Below are 12455 nucleotides of genomic sequence, written 5' to 3' on the forward strand. Positions count from 1 at the left end.
TACTCATCATGTGTAAGCTGCAAGCTCTGGGCCAGGAAATCTCTCCGTGAGAGCATCCAGCCTCTCTTTGGGTTCTCTAAAAGCCATGTAAGATGCTGTGAAATCTTTACAGTCTCTGCAGTAGAGGCACAATCTTGTTTTATTTATTGCATCAACATAACCCATTTCTCATTTTGCAGTAGGCACTAAGATGAGTAAGAAGAAAAGATTAATTTACTTGTATTTCAGTCTGTAACTTGAAGGATAATGGATGTATCAATCCCAGAGATTTGACAATGAAGCTATCTCTCACTATCGATATGGAAAAGAAGTTCTTGTTCTTTAAGGGAATTATAGCGCTGATAGATGTCTTCTGCAATAGTGACTTGAAGAACTGAGTAGCATGGAGATACTATATTGAATAGAAGTTAGTATTTTGTTATTTTACAATAGGAAGCTCAATCTTGCAAGTTTGCTCATGGTTTGGGCAAGCTGTGGTGGTATTTTATAAGCTAATTACATGGGGCGAAAACCTAATTTCCGTTATTTGGCTTTGTGTTTAGATACATCACATTGAGATCACAGAATGAAAGCAGCATGAAATGTTATGGCAAAGACAGCGCAGCAAGATACAGGAGTATCTCAGATCCTCAAAAATCAGGTAATGTTTCAGAATCATATATCCATTTTTTGTAAGTCTGACGTGTTTAATGAGGCTCCATGCCTTTTGATTTCCAAAATTTGGGCTCTGACTCTGTGGCTTTATTGACAGACTTCTCAGATATGAGTAGTTGTGTATTGGTACATTATTTTATGTACCACAGTATGTATGATACAGGACATCCTCATGAATTTATATCTTTCATAAAGAACTATCTTGACTATATTGTTTCATACAAGCAAAATGGACATTAACTTATTTTTTTTAAAAAAAAAGTATCAGCCATGGTAGTCAGCTCTGCATAGCCATTGGATTTTAATTGGCTCCATTGATAAGTACCAACATGGTGTATTTTAGAATTGGCTTTTCACAGGGTCCTGCAGCTGCATTTCTGAGAACCCTTGCCTTTGGAGGAGACACTGTGTTCAAAATAGCTGTCCCCTCTCTAATAAAAGCTTGTCCATATGCTATTTTCCACATACTACTACTTACGCCTGTTTTTTTTTAATTGTTTCTCAGTCTCAGGATGTTTCCTTCTTGCCTGTTTTTGCAAATCTTAGCATATGTTCTCTGACTGTTTCACAACATTTACAGTTACAGTCACAAGCTTCAGAGCATAAATGCTGTAAATGTCAGGAAGAAACTGGTTAAGTGCACTGTATAGCCTCACCTTATCCTAAAATTGTGGGATTTATCCAGCAGTTTACCTACCTTATCCACCTTATTGTGGCTGTGGTCACAACAATAGCCGATGGATTGATATCTGAGTGGAAACACATTACATTTTTTCCTCCTCCCCCAAACCAACAACAGTGACCAGAGGTCGTAATGTAGCCACATGTGATAAGTGGGCAAGGTCTAACCAATCTGTCCTAAGATTTTCATTCTGGTGTCTTGTCAAGTCTGCAGAACTAGGATCTTTCTGGGGGAAACAAGTCACTCAGTTCAGCAACAGAAGTAAGCTAAAGTATGAAATTGAGGACAATTTTGATAAAAGGGCATGTTTGTTTTCTGGGAAGCATTGGAGAGTATTGCCCTTGATGTAGGACTTAGCAGAAGGTACTACAATAAATCTCATCTAAGTAGCCAATTATACCCAGATTGGCTGAAGAGATTTCAAATCAAGTTTCATAGCTTCAGCCTTGATCAAATATGCAGTAATGTGTTGGTGAGTATTAAAAAAAAAAATCATTGTGTTTATGCTGTCCTCCTACGCTTTTTAGTTGCTTAGTCATAGAATATACAATTCTAGGGACCTTCTGGCCTTAGTCAAGGTTTATATTTTGCTTTTATTTTTAATCAGTATTGTGAGGAGATCACATCATTTTATATTTGTCATTTTTATGAAGTAATGTGATACATGCTTCAGTGGCAGTTCTACAAACCCTTCAAAGTACCTTGAAACTGTAATGCCAATCCACTGACAGCAAATATAATCAGGTTTGTTGAAGCAACCTTATTTTTTCTTCAGGACTCATGGAACTGTATCTCCCTTCAACTAAATTGAGTTAATAGCTTTATGTAGAAATCAGACTCCTCTTCTCAAATAACCAGAATTCTGTTAGTTTTGGGGAAAAAAAGTTTTCATTAAATTACCAGTGTCTCAGAATACGTTTTCTGCTTATAACTTAGATCAAAAGAAGGGGGAAATGTTTCTGCTTGTTTGTCTTCCTTTCTCCTCCCCCTTTTCTAGAGACTTGCCTGAGATGATCAACTGTTGATTTTGCTGTTGTTTTGTTGGGTTGTGGGGTTTTTTTTCCCTTTTTAAAAACTTCATTGAAGTAGAGAAATTGCTCAGTTCCCCTCCCAATGCTATCATTACTCTCCCCTCCCCCAAGTCCAATGTGTTCCTTATTAAACTGAATTAGGACATTCTAGTCTCTCTTAAGAGTGGAAATGGGAACAGCTTAAATGAGCAGCCACATGAGACTCAGCAGCCTTTCCAACTGCACTGCAGAAGGAGCTTGGCTGCAAAGGGAATGATAATTTTTGAAGGATTTGTGCAACTGTTGAAGAGTTTCCAGCATTAATATTAAAAAACAACTAATCTTTTTTTCCCCTTCTGTTTTAAGAGTGTATAGCTTTCTTACTATGCTCACTATAAAATCAGAAGTAATAAATATTTTGTTTCCTTTCCATCTTCTTTTTAGTTTTGTAGTTATTTTATTTGCTTATGTTCGGGTGTACTGATGTGGGTTTCTTGCTGTTGTTTATTTTACTTAACAACCCCAAACGGGGTTTGTATGCAGATACAGGCATGGATTTGAGATCTCTGATGTTCATAAAAAGTGAAAATTGAAGTGCATTAGAAAACATACAGGCAGTTGTGTCCAGGATTGGGATGAAAAGATTTTCAGCACTAGAAGTGTTTGTCCTTGAGATATAAAATATACTGTGTAAAATTCTTGTTGGTCCTTGAAATCCATATTGCTATTTTGGTTTCTGTTCTAACCAAAATAACCATGATCCTTATAGCTTTTCACCTTTGTTTTCAATCTCTGCCTCTCTTTATTGTTGTATCGGATTCCTTCAGGGTTTCTTTAGATAATTAAAAAAAAAGTTGTTGGAGTTGTTGTCTTATCACCTTTCATTCCCCTTCTCTCTCTGCTAGATCCCCCAGCCACCTTGCTTGGCGTTAAAAATTATTCATTCTCTTTCGGTACTATGTGGCTTTTTTCACGTGCTTATTTCCTGTGCTAAAAAAAAAAATGGAGCTGGGGCTTGAACTGTGGCTACATGAAAAGCTACAGAGGCAAACCTGGTATCTGAACAGCGTGCAAGAGCACAGGAGTCTCAGAAATACTCTGCTCTTCCTCTTCCAATGCTGTGTGCTCAGCCATCTAGCATTATCACAGCTGTTGGAGTAGTGCCAGCTTTACTCCTGAAAATTAAGGTGTGTCCCTTCTTAGGTAGTGCTGCCTTGGTTTTTTAAAGCTGCTCTTCTCCATAGGTTCCTGGCATTGTTTTTATTTTGGTAGTGCCCAGCTAAAAATCATGCCCATCTTGTGCTATTACTGCAAGACTGCATTCTAATCAGCCTGTGTGGCAGAGGCTGCCGGTGGCATCAGTGATAGCGGAACAGAGGCTATCAGAGAAGGAGCTGTTGTATATTCGTGTGTCTGTCCTAAAAGAAATAAGATGATGAGAATGATGGCTGTCTTGATGTAAGGATGACTTGACAGAACATCTCATGACTCTGAATAACAAAATAGGCCAATAAACACATTCTCGTAAAAAAGAAAATGAATAAGTGGAACCCTATTTTGTTTCTTTTGAAGCTAAGTGGGAGAAAAATGAAAGGAAGAAAGGGAACAGAGAGCTTTTGGTATATTGAGTTCACCTTATCTGTGGTTAAAAATGAAGCTTATATTCTAATAGCAAAAGTCAGCCACTTGGCAAAGCCTTGTCTCAGCCTGTGTTACTGAAGGGCAGTAAGGCACAATTAAAACGTCTGCAGTATTGGGACACAATATAGCAATGGCACATTTCTGTAAGCAGACATGCCTTGAGTTAAGTGTTACAGAAAACGGTTTAGACTGTTAAGAGTGGTGGTTAAACTTAATTTAACTGAAGTGTTACTGCCCTGGAGGGAGGGACATGAGGAGAGAGAGTGCTCCAGTAAATGTGCATCTATTGATACTTTTGCTTCTGAGTGTCAACTGCAGGTGTTCTGTCCTGTAGAAGCTGATTGGACATAGAGGTCTCTTGCATCTTCCACCTTAACCAGTCTTCTTTTTTTCAGGCTAACTAATAATTAATCTGTAAAATGGTAGCTGAAAAACTTTAAAGGAGTCAGACAAAGTGTAGCATCCAATCCCCTTTTGATACACAGCCATACAACCTACTGAGATGGCTTAGACCAGTGGTATAATAACTTTATGGCCTTGTAATCAGCCTGCTTTCTTCAGCATCTGCTCTCCTATGGTCCAGTCTTTTGTTATCTGCTTCCGTTAACTCAGTTCTGAAACTGACACTAGTTGGCATTCAGTGCCAGTGTTTTGCAGCCCACACCCAGCCCAACTTTCATGCACCAGTTTATTTGGACTGGATGTCTTGCTGTGAAGTTCACGTGGATTCGAGCAGTTCAGCAGTGTAACTGTGGTCAGTCTGTTACTTACTAGAGTTGAAAAATTCTGCAGGTTTCAACTACTGTAGTGTGTGGAGCTGGGAGGGTGTCGTTTTTTATGTAACTACCATCTCCTTGGTATTTCACTGCCTGTCGGGTCCTCTTAGTTCTTTTGGCTCTCCAGTGATACAGTTTATGAAGGAGGAAAATCAGGTCACCTTTGCTGAAGACTGATAATGTTGGAGTATTCTTCCATTTCATGTTTACTAGAATTAAGTTATGGCGTTCTTTCAGGAGAGACTTTTATTGCTTTACAGTTGTTTGTGTTTGAAGAGAGAGACAGTTGGAGTGTATAAAGACATTTCAGCCAGCTTGGCAAGTCCCTGAATTTTAGTCTGGAGACAGGAGCTATGCAAGTTGCAGGGGACCATGCTGAAATGATAAGGTATCGCTCCAACTATTTTCTTGTCTCTGTTGAAATTGATTGAACTCACATTAATTTGAGTCCAGATTCCATTCACAAACTAAAGTATGCTATTTCTCTTTCTAGACAGTCTACAGAAATGTTGCTGTCCTTTTGCATTTTTCCTGGTAATGATTGCGTAATTTGGATATATCTGTAATGTTGGAAAAGTAATAGGTTAAGTAGCGTAAATGACTGTTGGGAAGAGAACAAACACAGAACTGCAGAACTATTGTTGCTGTAAAACTCCTGCTGCTTTTTAGTTGTTTGATTTAACCATTTAGAGTTGTGGTAAATTGCACTGATGGGCATTTAGGCCTGAGTGCTAAACAAAAACCGGGAAGAAGTGCCTTTTCCCTGTCCTTGAAAGAAACAAAAATCTTTCAGTATGCTGCCAATGGCTTCCCAGATGACCAGAGACTAACTTTGGTGCTTCTAAAATCTTCATGGTGTTGCTTAGATTTTAAGCTGACAATAAATGTATATGCTTATCATTTTGTTGAAGCGGACAGGGAATGCTCAATGTGTAAAACATGAAGCCCTTGAATTTAAGCCTGTTCAAAAATATCTCCACAACTTGTATCTAAGGAACTGGTTTTGTTACTGATTGTACTTTTTTCAATGTGCCTATTTTTTCTAAGTTACCTGAAGGTAAAAAGACAAATTTTAAACATTTGCACTTTTCCACCTCCAGATCAATGATGCTTTTGAAAGGAATGTTTTAATTTTTTTTTTCCTTTTATTTATTTGGGTTTTTAAAGGGTAACCGTGATAGCTCTAGAATCAACCTAACATACAGCAGTATGGCCCAGCTCCAAAACTGGAGCTGAGTTAAGGATGCTGAAGCTGCTAGAGGAGAAATATCTATGAGCTTTTGGTGGGTTTTTTTTATAAGTGTTTGTGCTAATGCCTCAGATGTAAAACCTTCTTGAATGTTTCCTAATACCCTGAGAACTGTGATAGGTAAGCCCTAGGTGAATGGATGTAGTAAGTGGAATTTGGTTGCATGCCCAAGGGCTGACATTTTCTCTGATGGTCACAAAGCTAACTGTGGCTGCTGATACAGGCAGTAGCATCTGTCACCATGATGCTCCTGCCTGTGGAAACAGCGGCTCAGAGGCCTGGCTGCCTGCTTGATTCATTTTTATCCTGAAATAGTGTAGTTTGCTGCCTTAAGAATAAGTGCACTTACTGTCCTTACTCCTGAAATTCTTGTGGTCTTGCAGAGACACTTATTCTCTCTCAGTGGTTTGTTTCACTGTTGTCTCTTGTCCTTTGACTAATAGCTGCCTCTATTAAAAAAAAAGGAACAAAATCAAGGAACTTGTAAATTGCAGAACAGTTGAGGGAAATGGGACGTACCTCCTATACAGAAGGTCTATCGACAGATCCAATAGTGTCCTATTTTCATTTGAAACTGTGTTCAGAGCATCTCAGCTGAGCTTTCTTAACTTGGCAGGCAAAAGAGGAGATGCATATTCCTGTGTTGGACCCCTTTCTTTCTCTAAAAGTTGATGGCCTTTCAGTGTGAAATGTCACACAGTGTTTATTTTTATGCCCTTCAAATATTTTGTGGAGACTTTGTTTATTTTCCCTTCATAATTTTTAATAGGAAGTCTTTGAAGTTGGATTGTGGCTGAAGAATCTTGGCAGCCTGACCGTTCATTGTTGACTCCTATCTTTTTTAAATTGTGCATCTATAAAAAGTCTGGAAGAGAGTGCATTCAGAGAAACTATGAAGCAATGTATATTTCTGGAAAGGGGAAATAAACTTGCAATTATTCTCAGCCATTATTTGTCACGTGAAAATGTTACATGCTAATGGCTGCAGATGGTTTACACAAAACCCATGTACGCACTGAAAGCTCTCTTCATTGGGTGCTATGGTTTTCTGTCATATATTATACTAGAACGGAAAAGCGTTTTTTTTTTTCTGCCCGAAGCTATGTATTACCCTTATTTGCTGTTGCTAGCACAGACCTCGTTAATATGCATCTGGCAATGGTTAAAATTTTCTCCATCAGTGACTTCACATTTATCCATCTAGATCAAGGATTCTCCTAAGTTTAAAAAGGTAAGATCATCAATATGCAGGAGTCTTTGGTGCAAAGCATCACATTTAGAATGGCAGATGTGAAGGAGGCAGCGTTAAGATTGTGGTCTAATATTTGTGTTCTTGTTAAAGTTCAGGAGAAACTTTTATGTTAAAGCCTATTTATGTATGCATAGGCATATTGTACCTCTGTGCATGTGCATAATGGCAGACACAGTGATTGCTTCATACTGTGGAGTAGTAAAACAACCCTATAATGTGCCTATGTATTTTGTTTTATTAATCAAAACCGGTACAGACATCTGTAAAGTGTTACTTTGAATTACAGTTTATATAATAAAAATGACAAAAGGTTGCATCCAATATAAATTAGTCTGTTAAAATAATGCAAAGCGAAGGAGGAAGGATGAGAGAGTGGAACAGATGTTGGAGTTCAGCGCTCCTGATATAAAGGTAAGTGATAAGAGAAGATTTCCATGCGCTGGTTTTGTCTTAGCATTATTCCACACAGATGTAACAAACAAATCTATGTGCACAGATGCAGTTGGGTAACTGTGCTTGTGATTTTTTTCTTTTTTGTCACAACAGTGAGCATTATTGTTGCAACTTATTCTTCAGTGATGTGCTGTTTTCTTACTACCAGTGGACAACTCCAGTGTGGACGGCTCTGTGCCTTCCAGATTTCAGTTAACTTTTATATATGTCCTTTTAGACACTGGTATCTTGAGTATAGTCATCTTTGTTCAAAGCCATGGTTTTGTGTTTACCCGTCTTTTCAGGCTTTTGTGGTGTCCGTGGTGCTTGATTTTGTGGTATAAAATGGATGTGTGACTTCTGAAGAGAAGGCTGTAACACTAGGAAGGTGACTTGGCTTCATGGTCAGCTGTCTGGCTAAAAGTAGTCTTTAGAGAGCAGTATGTGGCCGACTAAAACTGATTGAGTGTTCGTATACTGTAGGGAAAAAAACAGTTTTGAAGAAAAACCTTTATTGGTTTGGCAGAATGATTTTATCAGAGCACTAGAGAAAGAGGCAGGATAATGGAATGAGATGAAGTAATCTAACTGCTCTGGAATAGCCCAGCTGCTTCAATTTTGCATCTGATTATGTATTTCAAACTAGGAGATTTTACAGTTTCCTTTGAGGCAGTAGCAATAACATTTTATGCAGAAAGCCAGCACTTACCTTGTCTTTCTCTTACTCCTCAGGTGCCTGGCATGCTGAACCTATTGATCTGCATAGGATTTGTGCCACGGTCCATCTATTGAAGATGTGAAGCAACATCGAGTTTGAGATTGGAATTACTGCCAGACTGGAGCAAATCTTAGTGCTTGTGATGCACATGGACATGCTGAATTATAAGTAATTCTATCTTCTTTTCCCCCCTCCCTCCCCTTCCCCTCACTCAGCTATCTCAGGGTTCATAGAGATTTCAATGGTTCGTGTGCCTGTAAGTTTGGAACAGAAGTGACCAAAAATGGGGGACCAGCAATTGTATAAGACTAACCATACTGCCAACAGCAATGAGAACTTGTACTACCAACAACACCAAATGAATTCCCTTCCATCTCTAAATCATAGCTATGGGACATCTGTTATGGATGCTCCCCAGGCATCCCCTCTCTCTCCCCAGTTTCCCCAAGATTCAAGAGACAGCATAGCTTTGCCTGTAGGTTCCAAAAGTCTTGGGTCAATGGACACATCTAGACAAACCAGTTGGACACATTCTGGCTCAGGAAACCACGTCCCAGTGAGGAACAATTTAAATAATCAAAGCGCAATGTGGAGCCCCCTTGGGCAGGGGGAGTCCCACGATGGATACCAATATTCTTACTCTCAACCCAGTGAAAATCGATCGCAAAAAATTACCAGTGGGGTCCTGCATAAGTTGGACTCCTTTACACAAGTATTTGCTAACCAAAATCTGAGGATTCAAGTCAACAATGTGGCTCAGGTTTTGCACACCGAGTCTTCGATGATGGATAATTCTGGCGACAGCGCACTCAGACAGCTGCTGTCCCAGAAGCCGGCGGTTGAGCAACAGCCTGTAACCCCCAGCGTGCAAAGATACCAACCACTGCCGCAGCCAACGCACCAGAGTTTTGCAAGCACACAACAAAAGCAGCAAATGCAAATCATGCAGCATCAACCATTGTACTACGACTACCAGCAGCATTTGTCGCAGATGCAGATGCATTCTGCGTTTCAGCAGGGACAGGCGCATGTTCAACAAATGCAGTCCCAGCAGCTCTTACCGCAACAGATGCAGCACTTGCAGCAGGCTCAGTACTACGCGCAGCCACAGCAGGGGCACCAGCGCATGGCGATACAGGAGATCCAGCAGCAGCAGCAACAGTCCACGCGGCAGCAGCAGCAGCAGCCGCGGCAGTGCCCAATGCAAATAGCTCAGTATTACCAAACACAGCCTGTCATGCAGCAGTTGCAGCAGCAACAGATACAATTGCCGCTTCCTCCGTATCACAGGGAACCCGAGCCAAAGGCTGTGCATGAACCACACCAGTACTCTCAGGATCCCAGTCATCCAGTGCAGCTTATCCAGTTGGGAGCGGTGCCTCAGTATTGCTACCAGGATCCCCATGAACAGTACAGGCACTTGTACCCGCAGAGTTTACTGCAGCAGCAGCAGCACCAGGATCAGCAGAAGCAATACTCGAGTGAGAGCAGAGCGCCATCTCTGAACTCCCATGTCGGCCTCACTCCACCAGAGACCACAGAGGATCCTTCACGGCAGGACATGAATTCTGTCCCTCATCGAACTCTTTTGCCACCCTCAGGAGTTCATCTGAACAACAAAAGCTCTCAGCAAGACTCTCCAAGCACTGTATGGCCTCAGGTAGGTGCAATTTTGGGTCCATACTCAAACTTATTTTGCAGAGGAGTAGCAAGGTGTGGAAATGAAAAAATTGCAGGAGAGCCTGAAGGTTGGGATGTGAGCAGAGGGCATCACTGGGGTGTTTTGGGGAACTATATTGACAGACTTCTCCTGTCTGCATCGCTGGGTTGGTATCAAGCCAGGCTGGTGGTTGCTGCTTCCCTTGGGAGAGTCTTTGGGAAGTTCTGGTGAGGAGGGAGCCAGTTGTAGCAAAGTGCTCTTGCTAATTTTTCAAAACCTGTGGGTTTGATTGTTCAGGAAGAGTTAGTCAACTCTCTGCTTCCAAAAGTAATAGTTCTGGATCCGAGCAAAAGCTTGAAATAGCAGGTGAGTGTAGGAAGACTTGTACTAGCCATGTTCTCAGAGGCACTGGTTTGATAGAGACATGTAAATCTCCCAACTCAGACTTTTTTTAATGTGAGTAAAATAATACGCAGAAGGCAAATGTAACGCTGTGGGTACTTGCACTCACGCATTAATATTTCCTGAGAAATTGTTTTCTCTTTCTTCTCTTTTTCCTCTCTCCTTCGATAGCAGGTGCAACTATCAGACGGCAGACCGCAGCCGCTATCCCCAGAACAAAGGTATTTTTAGAAGATTTTTTTTGTCTTTTGAATACAAGATACACAAAGGGGTGCTGCAGTTTAGAGGGAGGGGAATGCACTTTGCATAGGTAATAGTTATTCCTCTTCTAGAAACATCTTTAAATTCATGCTTTGCAAATTTAAGTTTGTGTGATTTCCACCTTCCCCCTCAGCAATATAATCAAATAAATGCTTTGGCTTTCAAAAAAAAAAACCCAAAAAACACCAAACGAAAAGCAAAAGCAGGGGAGCATTTTGTTCTCAGCATTGCATTTGTTTGCATTTGTAAGAGACGAGACAATATGTCCTTTGAATTTGTCTCTCTGGCAGCAGAGATCTTCTGTTTTTCTTAAGGTCTCACCTCTAAAAGGTTGAAGTGTCCTCCAGCACCACTGCCAACCATAAGTAGAGGGGTGTTGTGTCCAAGTACTCGTTAGCTGCTGTCATGAGTGGGGAAATGATGGTCTCTCACGATAAATCTTGTAGGCTCTCAAACTTTTCCATACCAAGGACCATGTTTTGATGAGTGTGTCCTACTTGTAACTGTCCTTCTCCCTATCTTGAGAGCAGCTATCTAGGTTATTGCTCACATATTCCACAGAACTCACCCTATGCTCACTTGTGGTTTTATAACCCATCTAGCTGTAAATATTTATTGACTTCCTGGACTAAAAAGCTTCCTCTGCAACAAAGGGAACGTGCCAAACTAATGTCTCTTCTTCTGTTCCATGTTAAAACAAATGAAAACAAAAATAGTGGCCAGAACAGAGAAACACTTCCTGAGAGAGCTGATGCGAAGAACAAGCTAATGTGTTCAATATGCTTGAAGGAGTTTAAGAGTTTGCCTGCTCTAAATGGTCACATGAGGTCACACGGGGGAGTGAGAGCATCTCCTAACTTCAAACAGGTAGCTATTCATTTTCCTTTGGTATTTGGCTCTTTCCTTTCCATGTTGATGTTTGCTTGCTTTGCCATGCTTTGCTTTGCTGTCAAAACTTGTTCTTCTCAGCGCTGTTTTGTTGTGTCATACCCTGTGTAAGTAGAAATGTTAAGTTTGTAGGCCAGGAGTCCTGCTTTAAAGTCAGAAGCAGTGGTGGAGGACAGAACAGCGTTTGTCCCTTTCTTTCTCTGCACGTTACAAAAATACCATACAAAGTTGTGTCGGGAACGTCTAAATTTTTTCCCCCTCATGTTTGTTTATTATATTAGAAATATCAGGAACATCAAGTCTTCCTTATTTTCATTTGGACTACTCGGATGACTAAGGGATGTTTATTGGAAGCTGTCCCAGGAGCAGGATTGTTGAATCTTTGACAGCTTACTTTCCAAGTGTTTTAGTTCTATAGGTATCAACAAATACCAAACCAAAAACGTGCATTTGACTTGTTCTGCATAAAAATCATTTGCTCCATCAGTCAGTCTTTCTCTCTCCTGATATTTTAGAAACTCTATCCTAATGGAGAATATCACAGGAAGGCAAAGAGCTACCAGAGTTACAGCATCTGCGTCTTTGTTTTTAGGTGGATGATGGAGAATTCTGTCTTTATAGTGATAAAAAGAGCACGTGTTTATCTCCCCTCCTGCAAGTTACCTTGTAAAGACGTTTAATGTGGTGATTTATCACTGAGGCTGAATCCTTTGTAGGAGTCATAAATAATGTGCCAACTTAGTTCAAGGCAAATAGAGTCCAAGAAGCAACGCCGTCATGTGTTTTGTAACCCTGGCTGCTTCTTTTCAGCCACGGCACATACCTTGCGT

General features: G+C 40.4%; 1 protein-coding gene across 6 annotated transcripts in view; it reads left to right on the forward strand.

Moving 5' to 3' along the window:
* TRERF1 (transcriptional regulating factor 1) overlaps window positions 1-12455 on the forward strand; it is a 107116-nt gene that overhangs the window by 74955 nt on the left and 19706 nt on the right. For 4 of the 6 annotated variants that reach the window (XM_061991362.1, XM_061991363.1, XM_061991361.1 and 1 more), the window contains 4 exons: window positions 543-640; window positions 8429-10074; window positions 10648-10697; window positions 11454-11604. In XM_061991362.1, the coding sequence (XP_061847346.1) occupies window positions 8698-10074; window positions 10648-10697; window positions 11454-11604 (1578 nt within the window). In that variant the 5' untranslated portion in view covers window positions 543-640; window positions 8429-8697. The remainder of the gene's footprint in view (window positions 1-542; window positions 641-8428; window positions 10075-10647; window positions 10698-11453; window positions 11605-12455) is intronic. The other 2 variants (XM_061991364.1, XM_061991366.1) reach the window with 1 other exon arrangement.

The sequence above is a fragment of the Colius striatus genome, chromosome 2, assembly GCF_028858725.1.
Source record: "Colius striatus isolate bColStr4 chromosome 2, bColStr4.1.hap1, whole genome shotgun sequence".
In the NCBI taxonomy this organism is placed as follows: domain Eukaryota; kingdom Metazoa; phylum Chordata; class Aves; order Coliiformes; family Coliidae; genus Colius; species Colius striatus.